The sequence below is a fragment of the Peromyscus eremicus genome, chromosome 14, assembly GCF_949786415.1.
Source record: "Peromyscus eremicus chromosome 14, PerEre_H2_v1, whole genome shotgun sequence".
Classification (NCBI taxonomy): Eukaryota; Metazoa; Chordata; class Mammalia; order Rodentia; family Cricetidae; genus Peromyscus; species Peromyscus eremicus.
In genome coordinates, this window is record NC_081430.1 from 21845626 (window position 1) to 21867044 (window position 21419).

The following is a 21419-nucleotide window of genomic DNA, read 5'->3' on the forward strand; positions in this document are numbered from 1 at the left end:
CCAGCACTCAGGAGACAGAGGCAGGCAGATCTCTGTGAGTTCCAGGCCAGCCTGGGCTACAGAGCGAGTTCCAGGACAGCCAGAGCTGTTACACAGGGAAACCCTGTCTTGAAAAACAAAAAAAGCTGACTTCCTAACTATTCCCTCTTTTACTTCTCTGTGTGTGTGTGTATGTGTGTGTGTAACTCAACACTTCTAAGAACATGTTTACACCACTAAAATCTAAAGCAATAGATACAGATAATTTTGGTTGTGAATGAAAACTTAAAAGTTCCTTTGGGAAACATGGGACATTATTACGAGATTATTGCATCAACAGTCATGTTGACTAACCCAAGCCAGCACTGATTCTTCTAGTATTTTTATTAACTTTTTGAGACTTTTAGACATGCTGACCTAGTTAGGGTTACTATTGCTGTGATTAAATATTATGACCAAAGCAACTTAGGGAGAAAACTGTTTACCTGGCTTACACTTACACATCACAGTTCATCATCAAGGGAAGTCAGGACAGGAACTCAAACCAGGCAGGAACCTGGTTTGCAGAGGCCATGGAGGGGTGCTGCTTACTGGCTTGCTCAGTCTGATTTCTTATAGCACCCAGGACCACGAGCCCAGGGATGGCACCATCCACAATGGGTGGAGCCCCCCCCCCAATCAATTACCAATTAAGAAAATGCTCTATAGGTTTGCCTACAGCCTGATCTTATGGAGACAATTTCTCAATTGAGAAGTTTCCTCCTCTCAGATGACTTTAGCTTGTGTCAAGCTGACATAAAACTAGCCAGTACACATGCATACAAGGATTTTGATCATATTCACCTTCCTACTCTTCCCCCTAATTCTTTCCAGATCTACCTTCACCCAGCACAGGTTTAATGTACTAAGAGAATAACCTAAACTGGAAAGACTTTGACACATTATGGACCTGAAAGTTTTAAGCTGGGAGCTTTGCAGAAGCTGTGACTTTCTGAAAGTATGATAGTATTTTGGAAATTATACATACAAGAATAGGGTAACATTATTACTTACAGTTAAAACTACATGAAGTTTGAGTTGCTTTTATTAGTTTTAAAATGAAGGGATATGGGTCAGGAATGTGGCTCAGTGATAGAGCCCTTGCCTAGAATGCCTGAGGCTCTGGGTTCAATTCTTAGCATTGTACAAAATAAAACTGGACATATATTTAAATTTTACTGGGGCTGTAGAAAAGGCTCTGTGGTTAAGAGCATTTGCTGCTCTTCTAGAGACCTGAGTTTGCTCCCATCCACCTACGATTCTACCTCCAAGGAATCTGATGCCCTCTTCTGAACTCCTCAGGTACCCACACGTACAAACACCCAAACACAGGCACACATCTGCATGCATAATTGAAGAGAAACCCACAAATTTTACTGAGCAATATTGAATTCTGCTCTACAATGGAGAAAGGACAAAAAAAATCTTTTCACATATAGCAGGATTCATCTCTGTTTTGTTAAAATGTTATTTTGGTGGGAGGCAAGCATGCATGAAAAATTACTTTAGGACAAAATCTAATTCCTTTTACAAATTCTTTAAATGTGTGTTTGCTTAGTGGTGATGGATACAACTGTGCACGTGTGGCGGGCAAAGGACAATTTGGGGGACTCAGTGTTTCCTTCCGCTGTATGAGTTCTGAGGACCAAACGTGGCTCAACAGGCTTGGCGGCAAGTGCCTTCTGCTCAGACAGCCTGCTGCTGTGAACAAACCCTGATGTCAGCCTGGATCCTTGAACTACCAATGAAGGGCTGTCAAAACGGCTCATGGAGACAGCTCGCTGGGCCAAGAACTAAAAGGCATTTCTAACAAGTTCTCACAAATGCATGAACACTGCTAGTTAGCCTCCATTTGAGAATCACTGCTCTAAGCCGCTGCTGTCACAAGGGGACATGGTGACGGTTAGGGGTTACTTTTGCAGCGCGTTTCCAAGACCCTACGCATTCACATTTACTTAGCTTTTTGGGGGGCTGTTTTTGTTTTTGAAGACAGGGTTTCTCTGTACATCTCTGCCTGTCCTGGAACTAGCTCTGTAGACCAGGCTGGCCTCTAACTCAGAGATCCGCCTGCCTCTGCCTCCCGAGTGCTGGGATTAAAGGCGTGTGCCCTCACCGCCCGGCCTTTACAAGTTGTGGTGGTTTGAAAGGAAATGGCCCCCAAAGGGAGAGGCACTATGCAGAGTGTGGCCTTGTTGGAGGAACTGTGTTACTGTCACTCAAAGGCAGGCCTTGAGGTCTCATATATACCGCCCAGTGTCTCAGACCACTTCCTGTTGCCTGTAAGAAGTAACGTTCTCAGCACAGCTACAGCACCACGACTGCCTGCACTCTGCCATGTCCCACCATGATGGCAATGGATTGAACCTCTGAACTGTAATCAAGTTACCCCAGTTAAATGTTTTCCTTTATAAGGAAACAGAAACCCTAAGACACTTAACATTTAAAAATTCATGTATACACGGAAATTCTTAATACTGAAGAAAAGAATCACCCGCAGCCAGGTCCCTGCTGTCCCTGGCCAGCAGGACAGCATGCTCTGAAACTTCAGCTGCTTCTCTCTGCACCAGCTGCCGCAAACAAGCCAGAACTGCTCTTCTCAGCAACAGGTAGGGGGAACACAGATTCACCTGAAAGACGAGATGTGGGGAATGAAAGCTAAGAAAGATTCTTTCTGTCTTGGTGGCACTCAGTAGCTCTAATACACATGACTCTTGGTGGCACTCAGTAGGTCTAACACATATGACTCTTGGTGGCACTCAGTAGGTCTAACACACATGACTCTTGGTGGCACTCAGTAGGTCTAACACACATGACTCTTGGTGGCACTCAGTAGGTCTAACAATATGACTCTTGGTGGCACTCAGTACATGTTCACTGGACTTTCTCCTGGTTCTATTTAGCTCATTAGTAGGCTGCACACAACTTATCAAATGCAGCGAAACTTTTCCAACTGTTCCTGAACACAGAGTTACAAGTAGAAACGGCTCAAGGAACAATACGCATACTAAGTTATGTACTATACACACACACACATCCAAGCAAGGCTTTGACAAAGCTGGAAGACCAAGAGTCTGGAGAAAACAGCTTTGAGATAAGGAAACACAGGGGAAGGCCTCACACCCTGTCCTCATGCAGCGATGCTCACGGTTCTCTATGAAATGAGCAGTCACAGTGATGCAGACAAACGGTGCACGGGTTCAGCCGGAAGCTCTGGAGTCGGAAAGCCGCAGGGGGAGCCCTGTCTATCACCTGCTGGCTCTGCGACCGTGGGCAAGCTGTTCAGCCCCCTGGATCTTAGCCTCCACAGAACGACTGCCAAGTTAACACCGAGTGCCACGCCCAGCGCCGACCCCAGGACCCACAAACAGGGACAACCAGTGTTTATGGGTGTGGCTCCTCATGACAGTATTTCACTCAGAAGATTACAAAGTATACTTTCAAATAAATCTCACCCAGAAAAAAGATCAGAAACATTCTTTAAATTAAAAAAAATATTTTCAAAAATGACTGATTTCTTTTTAATTTATGTGCACTGGTATTTTGCCTGCACATCTGTCTGTGTGAGGGTGTTGGATCTCCTAGAACTGGAGTTCCAGACAGCTGTGAGCTGCCACGTGGGTGCTGGGGATTGAACCCAGGTCCCCTGGTATAGCATTCAGTGCCAGTGAGCCACCTCTCCAGCTTCTCACAAAAAATTCTCTAGTAACACTAAAAAACAGCAACTTTTACATACATGTCTACATACATGTAACATATGTCTACACATAATACATGTAAATCACAATGGGTTTGGCAGCAGCTTTATCTGTAGCAAATGATAAGCTTGGCAGTGTACTTCTAGAGACAAATTTCTTAACTTTTTTGTTTTTTGAGACAAGAGATTCTCTGTATAACCCTGGCTGTCCTGGAACTAGCTCTGTAGCCCAGCCTGGCCTTGAACTCAGAGATCCGCCTGCCTCTACCTCCCGAGCGCTGGGATTAAAGGCGTGCACCATCACTGCCAGGGTAATTTTTTTTTTCCTCTGAGTGGGAATTTTGCTATGTAGCCTAGACTGGCCTTAAACTCACAATTTTCCTGCCTCAGCCTCCTGATTATAGACATATACTATCATGGCCTGATGATCCTGGACACAAATTCTTACTTAATGATCTCCTAAGTAATATAAAATTTAGAGATATAAAATTTATTTCTCCTTAACTAGGATAACAAAGACCAATCTGACATGGCCTACAATAATTTACATGTTTTTTTGAGGAGTAGAAGGATTGGACCCAAAGCCTCACACGAGTCTTGCATGGCTTCCCTTGGCCCACTATGCGTTGTCATAGTGATTTTCAAGTTAAAACTGGACCAACATGGCAGAGCTATGACAGAGAGCTGGTGACTTGGGATACATGGGAAAAACAGGACTCAAGTAGGCCAACTTCTTGCAGAAAGTGAGGCTAAATTTTAGGAAAAACAAAACGGGTGGTGGCGGGTACTGTCCACTGTATAAGGAACACTTGCAAAAAAGGCCGGGTTCTAAATTTATGAGTCAAAGCTATCGGGGAGGTCATCAGTGACACACGAGGAAGAATCTGCTTTGTAAGTTTGTTCTGTTAGACATCCACCTTTCACACTCCAAAGTGGAGGGAGAAGAACGCCATTCACAGAGTCCTCACGGTAAGGCCACCACAGTCAGGTTGAAGACTTCTATTGTTAGAAACTAGTATATGGGGTCACACAGAAGGTCAAACATAAAGAGCAAGTCTACTCGTGCCCAGGATTAGTGCTGTAGTTAATGTCAATGATTAAAAATAGCATTCTACATGAAAAATTTAAATAAAAATGAATAATCCATTAGTTATTTTGATTGGAAGTTTACAAGCATGTAACACAAGGAAGGTGCAGCATTCATCAGTTAAACAATCCTTATAAGCAAAAGCATGCTTAGAAGTACTCTTCACGTGTTTGATAAAAGAGGTTGGGGGCTGTCACACCGAGCAAATGGGAGGCCTCCCATCTCCATGTCACTCTCCAGCATGTCAGCTAGGAAAAGGAATGGAGGCTGGGTTAGAGCAGGCAGACAAAGCAGGCAAGACACAGACAGCAATCAAACCGTAACCACAATGTCTTTCTGAAATGAATGTATTAAACGAAAACATTGCAAACTTTAGTGCAAGGAGCAAGTGCACCAGCTGGAGAAGGTTAGGAAGGATTTGTGGGCATGAGTATTAAATAAACACCAAGAAACATGCTGTGCATATTGACTGTGCATTAACGGTTAGCTTAAACACAGAGAAACATCTGCAACCAAAAACAGTATGAAAAACAGCACTGCAAACCTCAACAAAGTTAGGAGTCAGGGGTCAGGGACCTACCAACACAGAATTATCCAACAAGATCTCCTGCACAAAAAACAAATGACAGACCAGTCATGACAAAATCCAAAGATAAATATTAGGACGACTATGACAACAATCAGCTAAGCATTCAAATATAAAGGCTGAGAGTTATCCTTCAAATTGGCTTAGCTGCAATCTAAAAACATAGTTACAAACATTTTATTTTCTAACTTGATAAAATGAGAGTTGAGCTAAGATCTTGAAAATAGCTGAATTACAAATTTCAGGATGTAAAGGTATGAACCAGGCAAGGACTGAATGTCCACCTGACTAACGAGGCTTTCTTTGAAGCTCTTCTTATGCCTCAGATCCAAAGCAGGCCCAGTAGACATATCTGTGGGAGGAGCAAGCTGGGCTGTGCTTACACACTTCACCTCAGCACACGTTAATGATAGATTTTTTGATTTTAAAACAGAGTGCTCAGAACTGCTAGTGTCGCTAAGTCCAAGTTCAGACAGAAGCGAGACAGTGTGCAGCTAGCAGGGAGCCTTTAGTGTATGATTACTGCCCAATGATGACATACAATTTCTTTACTTAGGGAAATACCGTAAAATACAATAAACTCAATCTATAAATTTAGAATAAATTGCTAATCAAATTATTAAAATATTCTAGTATAATATAATGAAAACCATTTTAAAATATGATTTCTATTTTAAATGTCACAGGCTCTATTTTTCATATGTAGCCTTTTTTTGACATGAGAAAGAAAAAAGGTAATAAATGAGATCTTATTTGTCATGGATTAGTGGGTGTTAATCTTACTCTGTTTCTTAGTAAAGTGAGATCACATACCAGGCAGGGAGACTTACTCTCCATTTAAATACAGGAGCACAATTATTTTCTTAAAAGTCAGATCAACTTGCAATAGAATGGAATAGTTTTTTCAGTAACTGAGTTCTGCAAAAAATTCTTCAGATGTAGAAATTAATATCATGAGAGAAATTACCTTTGAGTGATGAAGATAAAAAACTTTTCCCTTGCTGTTCCCCCTAACACATAACAAGACTCATACTATAGCTAGCTATATCATCTTTTTAAAGTTTTATATGGCAGTCAGCATCAATAATTAATATTATGTACTGCTTAAGACATGTCAATGCTATTTCAACGTGTGGTCCATGTGTCACTACATCAGCATCCATGTAATCCTGGATTTAACAAATGATGTAGCCGAGCCTGGAAGAGGTTATGGGAGATCACCCAACTAGGAAGTGACGAAAGCATGGCTACGATCAGGCCACAAAACTTCCAAGGGCAGTAATAAAATAAGGAAGAGGGCAATTGGGCAAGGAATTCAGGAGAGAGATTACACTAACCCATGACTGTATTCGGTAAATTGCCTGATGCTGGTCCTCAGACTATCTTTTTTTTTTTTTTTTTTTTTTTTTTGGTTTTTCGAGACAGGGTTTCTCTGTGTAGCTTTGCGCCTTTCCTGGAACTCACTTGGTAGTCCAGGCTGGCCTCGAACTCACAGAGATCCGCTTGGCTCTGCCTCCCGAGTGCTGGGATTAAAGGCGTGCGCCACCACTGCCCGGCCTCAGACTATCTTTTAAAGACTTATTTTAATGATACAAAAGATGGGATAATTCTTGCCTCAAGCTATAAAATTAAAGGACTTCCCATATGTTTGTCCAACAGGCTGTCACTGTGACACGTCACCTACAGCATCATTCATGCTGGAGAATGTCACAATCAAGTTAAAAACAAAACAGTAACAGACAACACCCTTCCAACAACAAAAAGAACCCACAAGTAACATTCTAGGCAGGTTTACAATTTTGTGTTGGCCCATGTTTGTAGATCTTCTGGAACTCAACTTCAGTGGCAAGTCTAGACAGACACTGGTCAGGCCCCAGGAAAATCATCACAGTGAATACGGTTTATGAACCACCTGATGAGAACTTCTGGTCGGCTGGCTTTACTTGTCTACATTTGTTAGATACATTATAAGACCCAGACATTGATGTGTTCCATACAAATGCTAAGGAAAGGTATTTTCTCATTCTCTCTCTCTGTGGATAGTGTGTGTGGCCACTGCAGGAGCCGTGGAGGTCGTAAGATGGCTCCCAATGTCCTACTCTACTACTCTCTGCCTTGTTCCCTGGGGCTTGACGTGTCAGTGTCACTGGTGGCTGTGAGCCCCCAGGACCTAGCTGTCTCTCCGCCCTAGCCACAGCCATGCTTGCATGTGGGCACTGCGAGCTCAGCTCAGGTCCTCATGCTCACACAGCAGGCACTCTTACCCACTGAGCCGTCTTACCCACTGAGCCGTCTCCAAACTCACTCATCCACCTGGGAAGGAACTTCTGATGGATGTAATGAGAGCAGGAGGGCAAGGAGAACAGACAGGACACACAGAACACCTGCAGGTCCCCCAGCACGTAGACAGAGACTTCCACAGTACAAGCACTCAGTAAGGTCTTGAGTCAGGAATAGATAGGCCAGGATTTATGCTCAATGCTACTAGCAGGAAAATGAATCCATGTATGAGAGGCGGAGAGGCTGATGTATGAAAGTGGTCCTTCCCCTTTCTAAAACAGACTACAATCATACATAGAGCTTACTTTGTACACAGTCTAGGAAATAATTAATTTGGAGTAAACTCAGGTCTCAGGAACTAGGAACACACTTCTGCTTTCATACTCACACAGAGGCAGCTGACCAGGCTAGACAGGTTGACATGTCGTGGAGCAAACATGTGAAGCTGCTGAAGGCAAGAGATGGCCTGAGCCTGGACCAGGCAGCCTGGGTTATCTTGCATCACTGCACAACCCAGCAGACAGGAAGTCCTTAAGGTGGACACGGAAGTATTGTTACCTGAAATTATTAAAAGCCAAAAGCTGAAGTCATTAAAAACCAGTGGCCTATAAAACCACTAGTCTTTAAACATATATAGGCTTTAAAGTTCATTAAAATTATTTCATAGATTTGTCAAGTAAAATTTCTACCACAAAAACAGAGATATGGACTGGGGCATGGGTCAGTGGCTAAACATATGCTTAGCATGTGGGAGGCCTTTTGTATGACACACTCACGCGCGTGTGCACACACACACACAGCAGGGGAAGAACAGTAAGGTGCCACACTGAGAGATTATCTTCTTCTTAAGTCTTTTTAAAAAATGACTCTCTACTTATTTTGTGTGTATCTATGTGGGTAGGTGAGCACACAGCCGTGGGTGTGTGGAGGTCAGGACAACTTGGCAGGAGTTGGCTCTCTCTTCACCACACGGATCACAGCGCTCAAGCTAGGGGGTTTGGCACAAAGTGCCTTTGTTTGCTGAGCCATCTCATCAGCCCAACTAGTTTGTTCTAAATGAAGTGCTTATTGGAAGAATCCAAAACTATTTGCAGGTTTCAGTAAATATTCATGAAAAGTAAAATTTGGTGAAAAGTAGAATTAGAAACTGCCAATCAACTTAGCTCTGCTGGTATATAAATCAAAATATACCATGTGATTTGAAGAGGTTTGACTATTCGAAACTTTGGATTTATTTATTTCTTGGAGAGCAGAGTTCTTTATGCTACTATACTTTATGTCTGCCACTTTAATTATTTAGGACAAATCCCATCTCTCTAAATATGGCACTTTTATCTTTCCAAGGTAGGAGACTCAAGGCTGATCAAACTGAAACTTTCATTTAACAAGACATATGGAACACCTGCTACATGCTAAGCACAGAGACTAAGACGTGAACTTATTTCCATGTGTGCATCCTCATGTAAAACACCACGAAAGCAGCCTCTGCATACCCTGTAGCTCTGGGCCTAACGTGGTAATCAGGGCGTTCAAGCAGCGGCCAAGACTCTGGTGAACTTGGGCGTGAGTTGGAGGCACACTTAACAACAGCATGGTAATGAGTGACAGGGTGGGCTCCACGTGCACGTGATAGAGTGCACCAGCAGAGTCAATGGTCAGAGAGAGAGAGTGAAGCGCCCAGGTCTGTGAAGACAAAAGGAAATAAATATGTCACAGCTGCATCACAAAACATAAAAGGCATTAAACCGGTCTTTGTTTAGCAAATTAAAAACCAATGGAAATTAAGAAGTGGATACGTCTCTACTAATATGGAAAGAGAGTAAGTGAGCCCTACGAGTTTAAGAAAATCCTTTTAAAAATATTTATTTATTTTATATCATGTGTGTGAGTGTGTAACACAAACTGCTAAATGGTCTTATTAATTAAAAAAACCTGGAGCCAGATATTGGGGTGAAAGCTGAAAGAACAGAGAAGCAGAACAAGCCAAAGTCAACCTCGCCTCACCAACTCCACAGCTGATCCTGCTTCCACGAATCCTCAGACTGAGAGCCTCTGAGTCCTCACTCCTGAGGATCTCAGCTGAACTGCTGCTTAGTTCCTCACGACTTATATACCGTTCTCCACCCACACTTCCTGGGATTAAAGGCATGTGTGCTTTCCAAGCAAAGGCATAGATCTCAAGTGCTGGGATTAAAAGGCGTGTGCCACCACTGCCTGACTCTGTTCTCAGTGTGGCCTTGAACTCACAGAGATCCAGGTGGATCTCTGCCTCCCGATTAAGGGTGTGTGCCACCACTGTCTGATCTAGTGGCTCGCTCTGTCCTCTGATCCCCAGATAAGTTTATTAGGGTATACAATATATCACCACATGGGTGTTTTGTCTACATGTATGTATGTGGACCACATGCATGCCCGGTGACCACAGAGGCCAGAAGAACTAGAGTTACAGATGGTTGTGAGTGGTGGAAACTGAACCCAGATCCTCTGCAAGAAAAACAATTGCTCTTAACCACTGAACTATCTCTCTAGTCAAGAAAATCCTTATCTTTAAATATCAAATATAAAACCAACTCAGACAATCATCAAATTAAGAATGATATATCTAAAGATAGCTGAGCAATAAGAATATCAAAGACAATGACACTTTGGCTAGCAGTTTGAATAAATTTAGTTTGTTTACTGTTCATATAAATAATAAAAATGAATGAAGAAAGTTGGACATCAGAATATACTCTGTATAATTCCATTATGTAAAATATAAAAGACAATAAACTTAGTCTGTACTGTCCCAGGGTAGTAGTTATCTCTGTGGGGCGGACAGTTCACTATAAGAGAGCATCAGCAGAGTGTCTAGGGTATGCCATGTTTAGCTTCTTGATCCAGGTGCCTGTGATGGTTTTTCAGTCTACGCACTTTCTTTACAGACATGTACACTTAGAACAAGTGAAGTACCTTTACATATAACAACTCACACTCTGGTTCAGGAGAACTGAAAGTGGTCTTGTCCTGCCAACTTCTGAAGTTGAATTATAAGGATGTAGGTACATGACAGGATTTCCCTACTTTTATGAATGCTTGACGTTCCATTATACAAAGTAAACAAAGAGTGCCGTTAGATGTGAACGAGACATTTCTCCCTCCATCATCACACCAAGTGGATGTGTATTTCTTACAAAACCTAAGTGCTACAAAAATGAGCTCCTATCTGTTAGTTGGGAGATAAGAGCAACCCATCAAGACTCAGCTTCCTTTTGTGCTTGATAAAGATGCACTCTAGCAATGAGCTGTACACAGATGTACTCTATTGATGAGCTGTACACAGATGCACTCTATTGATGAGCTGTACACAGATGCACTCTAGTGATGAGCTGTACACAGATGCACTCTAGCGATGAGCTGTACACAGATGCACTCTAGTGATGAGCTGTACACAGATGCACTCTAGTGATGAGCTGTACACAGATGCACTCTACTGATGAGCTGTACACAGATGCACTCTACTGATGAGCTGTACACAGATGCACTCTAGCAATGAGCTGTACACAGATGCACTCTAGCAATGAGCTGTACATAGCCCAAAGATGACCCAAGTTTGATGGCAACAGAAGTCACGGAAAAAGCATTTAATTTAATCAACAAGCCATATAAAATCAGTATAAAACTATGCAAATTAGAACAGATATTTTGAAAGTGAGAAGGAGATTCTAACAGATAAGACACACAATATTGTTAATTCTTCTTGTGGTAATACTAAGGATTGGATTTAGGACCTTACACATATTAGGCGGACACTCTGTGAATGGGCTACACCTCTAAACCTTTCTTTTTTTACTTTTCCCCTTTGACTCAGGGTCTCCCCAAGTTGCTCAGGTTGGCCTTGAACTTACTCTGTAGCCCACGCATGCCTTGAATCTACCTAAGTACCTGCTATCCAGCCTGGCCATTTGTGCTTTGGTGTTTTTAAGAGAGTCTTGCTGCCATGATGAACTTAAATTCTATACAGTCTAAGTTGGCCTGTAACTCATGATCAAGCACCAAGATCAGAGGTGCAATTGAAGACGGTGGAAGACCTGTATGTAGTAGCACACACCTGTAATTCCAGCACTGGAGGAGGCAAGGAGGATCAGTTCAAGATCAGCTTTGGCTACACAAGGAGTTTAAGGGTAGCCTGGGCTACATAGATGGCTGAAAAATGGAAAGTTTATGAGTCAATTCAGCTAAACATTAAATGCTGTGGAGAATTCTACACAAAATATGGTAATTTAAGCATGGACGCTAACTAGAATAGAGATGTTGAAATTTGATGAGATAGTTAAGTTGGACTTCCCATCCCTCCACGAGTCTCTACAGGCAGTTCATTTTTACTGGGGAGGAAAAGACACTTTATCCCCAGGTAAGCTGCTCATCCTTCTGTAACAGCCTTCATTCCATTCCTGCCAGCAACCTAACTGTTTCTGGTCGTTTAGAGGAAGATGAGGAAGAGGAGGGAGAAGAGGAAAGAAGAAGTGGAGGAAGAAAGGAGGAGGAGGAAAAGAGGAGGAGGACATGAGGGGTCTAGCTGGGCAGAGGAAGGAGAGCAGTGAGGGGATGGAGATGGTAAAGGAGACGAAGATGATCAACACACATTATACCCCTGTGTAAAACTGAAATGTGTCATAACAAAGCAATCGTGATATGGGATTAACACACAGCAATAGAAACTAGTGTTTGGACTTTCAGGTAAGAGGAGGAAGAACACAAGGGAGAACTCGAAGAGAAGAGAAGGGAAGGACAGAGGCAGTCGGTTTTGGGGGACAGTAGCAGAGATGGTCTTGGGTCAGCTCGGAAGCTGCTTAGGAGGGCCATGGTGGTGCAGGAGGATCATGAGTTTGATGTCACCCTGGGCTACACAGTGAGACCACCTCAAAATAAGACAAAGTGAAATGAAACAAATGCCAGGGTGGTGGCACAGGCCTGTCATCTCAGTTATTCAGGTGGCTCAGGCAGTCTGCGTAACAAGTTCAAGGCCAGGCTAGGGAACCTAGTGATTCCCTATCTAAAGGTAACAAGAGTCTGGGGATGTGGGTCATCGGTAGAGGACTTGGCTGCTGGCATACACAAGGCTCTGGGTTCAATTCCCCAGTCCTGAAAAAAAAAAAAGAAACCAAACTAAACCAAATCAACAAACCAAAAGAAGCCATGAGCAGCCTAATGAACTCTTCAGCAGAGAGGTTGCAAAATAAAACATTTTAGACAAATCTGGTTTCACATTCAGAAAGGTCTGGAAAGAAAGTAATTAAAAATTAGTAAGGTCCTTCAGGAGGCTACTGTAAAAAATTAGGGGCATATGTACAAGCAGGAAGAGTTAAGGAAAATAAGTAAAATAGGAGAATACTTAGGAGGCCGAGGCAGCATAATGGATTCCAAGTTTTAGGCCGGCCAGAGCTATGTAGTAAGACTACTGTAAGAAAATAAAACAAACAAAAAACCCCAAGGATATATGAATGAAGTATGGTCTTAAAAGCAATCAAGCTGGGTGTGATCATGCACACCTTTAATCCTAGCACTTGGGAGGCAGAGGCAGGTAGATCTCTGAGTTCTAGGCCAACCTGGTCTACAGAGTGAGTTCCAGGATAGCCAGGGCTATACTGAGAAACTTTGCCTCAAAAAACAAAAACAAAAACAAAACAACAACAAAAACCAACCATTAGGAGAATAGAAATCACTCTAGATTTAATTAAAATGCCAGAGGAATGGTAAAATTGATAGAAATGGGTAACACACACAAATGTATGGCTTACTGGTCAGAGTGGGTTTTCAGTCTCTAATCTGTTTTTTGTTTTTGCTTTTGAAATCTCATTCACAATTAGCTTCTCAGCTATGAAGAAGTACTTAGCTTCTGAAAGTCTCAGATCCCTTCTGAGGACTTCCTGCTCTACATCATCAGGAGGACCAACTGTGCCAGTGTATTTGGAAGAACACTGCACTATACAGAGCCCAGTACCTAACAAGCTCAGATGCTTTAGTCTAATGAAAGAGTGGTCCATTTTTCAGAAAAGATACCGAATGTGATTGACTTTAGGCACTCAGGAGTATGAGTGGAAGAGAGATTTGAATTTTTAAAATCTATCAAACTTAACAACAGCTTCGACATTTAACATGGAGTATTAGTTGTTAGTGAATACAGAATCTGAATTATGGACAAGTCATAGATTTCAAGGAAGGTGTCACGTGAGGAGACTCACCTGCACATCAGGAGAAGTGCTGTCCTGAGACAAAGTATAAAGAACTCCAATGCAGGAACTCAAGTGCTGAGGACCTATGCCCCCTAAGTACCTATGCAGGGATCCCAGAGCCAGGGAGTGGCCTGTTCTGCTAACCACATCTCTTGCTGACTTCAACCTGCAATTATAGAAATAAAAATAAAAACAAGCACAAAAAAGATAAACCCCAACAAAACTCATCATGCAAGGGCCCAGTTTGTAAGGGCTGACCATCTAAGTCCAACCCTAGGATTCAACCTATAGAAGGAGAGGGTCTATTTCCATAAATTGTCTTCTGCGGTCTACCTGCACGCACATGCATGCTGTGGCACATGTGTACCCACACACAGACAGGAACACCCACATACATATATACACACCCTTGCATTTTCATTCACACACATACATAACCACAAACATACATGTGCACCACTCACACATGTACAAATATACACAATAAATGAAAAATAAAAATATTTCAATACATGTAACTTGTTACATAGGCAAAACTTTTCATAAGCATAGTTAGAAAAGTAGAAAGGCATCTTTCTTGTGGTGGTCTGAAGGAAAATGGCCCCCAAAGGGAGTGGCACTATTAGATGTGACCTTGGAGGAAGTGTGTCACTGTGGAGGCTTTGAAGTCTTATATCTCAAGCCACACCCAGTGAGAGAGACTACTTTCTGTTGCCTTTGAAAGATGTAGAGCTCTCAGCTACCTCCCCAGCACCATGTCTGCCTGAACACCATCATGTCCCACCATGATGATAATGGACTGAACCTCTGAACTGTAAGCCACCAAATTAAATGTTTTCCTTTATAAGAGTTGCTGTGGTCATGGTGTCTCTTCACAGCAATTTAAACTCTAAGACATTGCCTTTTCCTCTAAAAAAAATTAAGACAGGGTCTCAAGTGGGGCAGTGGTGGCCTATGTCTTTAATCCCAGCACTCAGGGTTAGCCTACAAGCTAGTTCCAGGACAGTCAAGGCTACATGAAGAAACCCTGTCTCAAAAAGCCAGAGAGAGAGAGAGAGACAGACAGACAGACAGACAGAGACAGACAGACAGACAGACAGACAGACAGAGGGGGGGATGTCTCACTGTGTAGATCAGGCTGCCCTTGAACACACAGAGATCCACCTGCTTCTGTCTTTTAAGTGCTGAGATTAAAGGTGTGCACCACTACACCCCACCATTTTCTCACCATAACATTTCAGAGATATACACCTACTATTCAGCACATATACTATAATGACAAATATATACACTCACTACATACCACATATATACAAACCTACATTATATATGACATATTCACACATACACACAGTTTATAAGGTCGGCATTAATACTGTTTTATTATTAGGTTACACTCTAATTTCCTCACTTGAGTTTCAGGACTTTGATACTAAAACTCGAAGAGAAGTTAGTATTTACTGGGACTGTCCTATGAGCTCTTCAGGAACTTCAGCTCTTCGCTCCTCCCAACAGTCCCAGGGTCATGCCATCACTGCTGCACTTTACAGGTGAGTTCAAGAGGACAGTGGAGTCCCACAGAATAATACGGCAGTGAGATTCAGCCAGGGCCAAAGTGCTCACATTACCATCACAATTAATAACCAATGTTTACAATAAACCATGAACTGCTTTGGAGACAGGGTCATATATGCTCAAGCCACACCCAGGCTGGGGCTGGTCTGAAAGGAAACCAGTGGCAACTTTGCTTCTGTTTCTTGAGGTTTATGAGTATGTGCTACCATACCAGGTATAATCATGGACTTTATTTATAACTGTTTTGGTATTATATTCTAAATTGTACCCCTTTCTCTCAAACAGTCTTAAATAGATAGGACCATATTACTGACCTCTCTTCAGAACAATTTAAGACAACGGGCTGGAGGCATGGAGCGACTTTCCGAGGTTCCGGAGGTCTTGTGGGCTGCAGTCTACAGCTTTCCCTTCCTACAGACTGCTCTGCTACGTATCACATGTACTTACCAGACAGAACTCCCCCTGGCCTAGAGTCTCCCCATTGACTATATATGGCCAAATGTAACACCCACCTAACAGTGGTCAGTCCTCAGACCACCAGGGCTTCCTTCATCTAAACCACTCACACGGTCAACTTTCCTTTTGAGTTAAATTGTAGAACAACATTCTTAGTAGTTCCATTAAATAGCAAACTATATCCCATTTTGTTAACAGCCCATGAACATTAAGAAATTCACTTACTTGTCAAAGCTAACTTGCGCTAATCCAGCAGTAAAAACTCCATCATCAACCACCTGGGCCAGTCTAGCCCATGCTTCTGAAGCGGCACATCTCAAAAGGGCGTTGGGACTTTCTAGGGCTCCCAACACTAATGTAAGGACAAGTCTTCTTACTTCTGGACCCAAACTTCGTTTAGAGCCAGCCATATACTAAAGTACATGAAAAACAATTAAAATGTACAATTACAGCAGGTGTTCTGATCTAGTTTGGAATATATATTCTTCTCAATCAAGTATGTTCACCACTTAAAAAAACACAGAACACAGAAATCATTACTCACGATGTCCATAAAATGAACGACTAATGAACACTCTCATGTTTTACTGAGGAACAGTGAGACATTATAAAGGCAGCAGCTGGATTTGGTCCAGGGCCCCGCCCACCGATGCCTGTCCTAGGATATCAGGTTTAGTGTGCTACAGCATGGTACTAAGCCAAGGCCAGCTGCTAACAAGTTTTATATGGAGAAAAAATAAAGGACACCTCTCAGTCCTAAGACATTTTCATCAGAGATTAAGAAAAATGAGTAATAAATTTCTCTAGAAGCATCAGCATAAAACCTACTTAGTTATAAACTTAATTTCAAAATAGCAAGTAAATATTAATTTAAGCAAAATTACCTTCACTAAATTAGAAACAGCAGCAACAACGTGCAACTGAACCGTTTGCTGACGAGCTCCTTTGGTGTGCTTTACACTGTTCAAAAGCTGTTCCAGTATCAGAAACCTGGAATCAGAAGCCACGAGAGTTAAACGAAGCTAAGACTGGACGGTCAGTCAGTCAGTCAGTCAGCTATGGAGCAGTCCAACACCTCTGCTGATTCTCCTGTTACACTGCCAAAGGGAGAAACTGTTAGCCAACACCTTGAGACATTTTAAGAAAAAGAGATACACCGTAACCAATAGAACAGTACTTTTATTAAGGGCCATTCCAGCAGCAGGGAAGAAAGCATTGTTTTATGAAAAAAAAAAATGACAACTGTCTTTCCTAGAGGTTTTTCCTGGGGAAAATTCTGTAGCAGAATATTATTTTAAGGTGTGTTGCTTTTGCTTATGTTGCATTTATTTAACTCTGTGAAGCTGTGTTACTGTGCCTGTCTAAAAACACCTGATGGTCTAATAAAGAACTGGCCAATAGCAAGGCAGGAGAAATGATAGGTGGGGCTGGCAGCCACAGAGGACATATAGAAGGAGAACTCAAATCAAAGTGGGATTTGAGATCTAGGATGAAGAAGTCAGAGAAGGAGGAGGACTCCAGGGGCCAGCCACTGAGCAGAGTAAGATACAGAAATAAGAGAACGGGAAAAGCTCAGAGGCAAAAGGTAGACAGGATAATTTAAGTTAAGAAAAGCTGGCTAGGAACTAAGCCAAGCTAAGGCCGGGCATTCATAAGTGATAATAAGCCTCCATGTGTGGATTTATTTGGGAGCTGGGTGGTAGGTCCCACTTCCAAAAAAGAGCAAAAATCCCCAACAACAAAATTCAGCTACTTCAGTACCCGTAATTTATATCCAATTTTTTGCCCAGTTCTTATAACTTCCAGTCTATTTTTCCTGAAACATGGGAAAAACTCTTTAAAAATGGTAGTCCTTAACATTTTCAAACTCACATTTTATGTTCCTTAAGTTATTGGAGGCAGCTGCAATTGTGAGAATACATCCCAGGAGTGAGCGCTCCACGGTTGCGTGGAAGGGGCTTGTGGTTCCTAGCTTAGAGCCTAGGCGAAGTGGGAACTACTGAGGCTTTTCTGGGTCACTGGGTGTCTCCACTAAGGACTGGGGACCTGGGTCTCCATGTCCTTTGCTTCCTGGCTGTGAGGTAGGTGGTTCTGCCCTGGCAGGCAGTCCCAATGTGACACGTACCCACTGACTCAACCACTCACTGAAATTGAAACCTCTGAATTGTGAGCAAAAATAAATGTTTTTTTCTTATAAACTGATTGTCACAGGTATTTATTAGACTGACAGAAAGCTGACAAACGGAATACTATTATTTGAGAATATCCTAATTCACATATTCAATGTTGACAATTACACAAAAATTTGTAATATACGACCTCTTTAATATTACAGAATTTGGCTTCTTACAAAGTAGCTTCCATAAACCAGGCAGAGAGGCACAAAGCCTGCAACCCTAATAGTCAGGAGGATGAGACAGGAGGATCCTGAGTTTGAGGCCATCCTGGGCTGGGTAGTAAGTTCAAGGCATTCTATTTTTTGCCATTTAAAAACAGAGGTTTTAATTCCTTCTGTTGAAATTCAAGACACTTACCTGTGAGACAAACCACATCACCATCCTACCAATTTCCCCCTAAGATACCGCTCCTGAGGTCAATACCTCCTCTCTCCCTGTAAACTGAGAAAGCACAAACAACACTAGCGAGTATTTGGTGGGCTGTGAATTAGGGGCAGCAGCAGTACCTTGAAATACCCTGTGTTAGGTGTGTGGCAGGCAGGGAGATGCACCCAACAACAGCTGCACAGTGCACGGGGGGGGGGGGGGGTGGGGGGGGTGGGTGGGGGGGGTGGGGGGTGGGGGGTGGGGGGGGGTGGGGGGGGTGGGTGGGGGGGGTGGGGGGTGGGGGGTGGGGGGGGGGTGGGGGGTGGGGGGTGGGGGGTGGGCGCCGCGGCGTGGGGCAGATGGGCACCCTTGACGTGACCCCAGCACACTCCCAATGTCCCCGAGCGCTGAATCAGATCTCTAACATTTACAATTTATTTATTTGTGTGTGTGTGTGTGTGTGTGTGTGTGTGTGTGTGTGTGTGTGTCGGGGTGTCAGGGACAACTTTATGGGGCTAATTCTCTCCTTCTTCCTTAAGAGTTTTTTTCTTCCCATGTATTTGTTTACGAGGGAGTACATGTGTATGTCACAGCGTGTGCACAGCCAGAGAAACACCCTTCAGCTCTCTTCTTCCACCTTGACATGAATCCCAGGGATGGCACTCAGGTTGTCAGCATGGCAGCAAGGGCCACCTTGCAGGCCAGATCTCTACCACAGTGTTGAGGCCACAAGGCTGAAAGTTTTGTCCAGTAGCAATTTTGTTACCAAAGCAAAGGAGATGTGGGTGTTGCTCCTTTGGGCTTTTAAGTCCAATAGTGCAAGAAGTTGGACAAAGAAGGTATAATAAAAATGGCAGGTCACCAAGGGTTGAGAGAATCTCACTACTCCAAAGTTCACTTACAACCCAGCAGCTAGAAAAAGCTATCACAGAGGTTTCAGAATCTTTGTTTTCATTTTTAATCCCCCACTCCATGATTATGGAAATAGTTTTCGGAAAGTTTGGGTTACATTGTACTTCAGTGTTACACTTGTCTTTTTTCTTTCTAAGCATGGTCCCACACATTTCCCTATTTTATTAAAAATTGCAGAGAAACGTTTTGAGACCTTGAGGCCATTTGTAATTTTTCTTATTAAAAAATGTGGTAGCTCTATTATGGTGGTACACATCTGTAATCCTAGCACATAGGAAGCTGAGGCAGGAGGACTGCTGAGTTTGAGGCCAGCTGGGGCTACACAGTAAGCTTCAGGTCAGCCAGGACTAACAGTAAGACTCTCTCAAAACGAACACTACAAACCACTCCACGATCCCTTTAAACATAAACATTTGTGCTTAAATCTAGCATGCAAACTTTCACTTGTGGATTTCTGTGGTCAGAATGTGGAGAATCACCTAATCCAAGAGATGAACAGCAGGGAAAAGCACTGCTGTAAGGCTTGTTGCCTTCAGTTGATCCCTGGAACCTACACGAAGAAGGAGAGAAGCTGATTCCCACATGCCTCACCCACAACTAACTAAGTGAAATAATAACAATAGATTCTAAAAAAAAAAAAAAAAAGAGCTTGGGGAGTACAATGGTTCAGTGGGTAAAGGTGCTTGCCACTAAGTCTGAGAAACCAAGTTCAATCCCTCAGCCCCACGGGGTGGAAAGAGAGAGGTGACTCTTGCAAACTGTCCTCAACCATAAAACAGATTTGATTTATACATGTCTGCATATGTTTTGCCTGTGAGTGCCTGTGTGCGTGTCCACGTATGAACGCGAGGGAAACCAGAAGCAGACTTCCGACTCCTGGGCTGGAGTTTCGGTGTTTGTGAGCTGTTCATGTGGCTGCTAGGATCCAAACTCTGGTCCTCTAATAGAGGAATAAGCACTCTATCTCTGAGCCATCTTTCCAGTCCCAATATAATTTCAATTATAAATACATAAATATATTAAAAAATTTATTTTAAACTCAGAATAATCTCTTAAAAGGTGTCATTTGAACTGTTCAAATATAACACCAATAATAGTACCAATAAAAAGCTTTGAAACATTTGAACAAAGGATACTGTTCTTTTTTCATTTTGTTTGTTGGTACTTTTGTGGGGAGAGGGTCTCCCTGTCTAGCTCATGCTCCACTGCTCCTGCAGACTGTTCTGCCTCAGTCTTCCAGTGCTGGGATTACAGGCCTGCACCCCATACTGGCTAAGCATGGATACTTTAATTAAAAACAGAACACACAAAGAAAAAGTATATGCAGTGAGGATAAAAGACCTGAATTCCATGTCTAGCACTCATATAAAATGGCGGTGGCTCTGGAATCGCAGTGCTGGGGAGGCAGAGACAGGAGGTCTCTGCTCAACTTGGCTAGTTCCAGGCCAGTGAGAGACTTAATTAAGGTAGACTGTGATCCGAAAAATGACAGGGTAGTTATCCTCTGGCCGCTACATGCATGCACATGCACCTATACACACACGAACCCAGACAGACCTGTCATGAAGAAGAGCCCAAAGGAGACTAGAAACTCTGTTCACATAGCTTCTCTCCTCCGGCTCTCTAGTGACACCCATAAGAGGCCTCTGAGTTACAATGACTTACTTTCTGTTTCTGGAATCCTGCAATGCCATTTTCTTTAAAAAACAAAAACAAAAAAACCCCTTTAAACTACTACCTACCATTTTTATTCACTTAAAACCAAAACAGAAAAAAAAAATCAAAACAGAGTAATGCGTTTTGTTTTTGTTATGCCTGAACATTTTAATAACATTACAACAAATAAAACCTCCTTTCAAGTACTTGAATGTTCATTATATTATTATAACCTAGGTAGGGAAAATGATGAGCACAATTTAAACTTCATTAAATGTAATAAAATTAAGAAATCATCTCTGCCGGGTGGTGGTGGTGGCGGCGGCGGCGGCGGCGGCGGCGGCGGCGGCGGCGGCGGCGGCGCACGCCTTTAATCCCAGCACTTGGGAGGCAGGGA

The 21419-nt window shown here is 42.8% G+C and overlaps 1 protein-coding gene across 1 annotated transcript in view; it reads right to left on the reverse strand.

The window, feature by feature from the left end:
• The window catches only part of Heatr5a (HEAT repeat containing 5A), a 113601-nt gene that overhangs the window by 36821 nt on the left and 55361 nt on the right, over positions 1-21419 (reverse strand). Inside the window, exons 17-22 of the mRNA XM_059279247.1 lie at positions 16796-16901; positions 16137-16324; positions 13890-14046; positions 9159-9348; positions 8054-8223; positions 2510-2645 (exon numbers count right to left, since the gene is read on the reverse strand). Of these exons, the coding sequence (XP_059135230.1) occupies positions 2510-2645; positions 8054-8223; positions 9159-9348; positions 13890-14046; positions 16137-16324; positions 16796-16901 (947 nt within the window). The remainder of the gene's footprint in view (positions 1-2509; positions 2646-8053; positions 8224-9158; positions 9349-13889; positions 14047-16136; positions 16325-16795; positions 16902-21419) is intronic.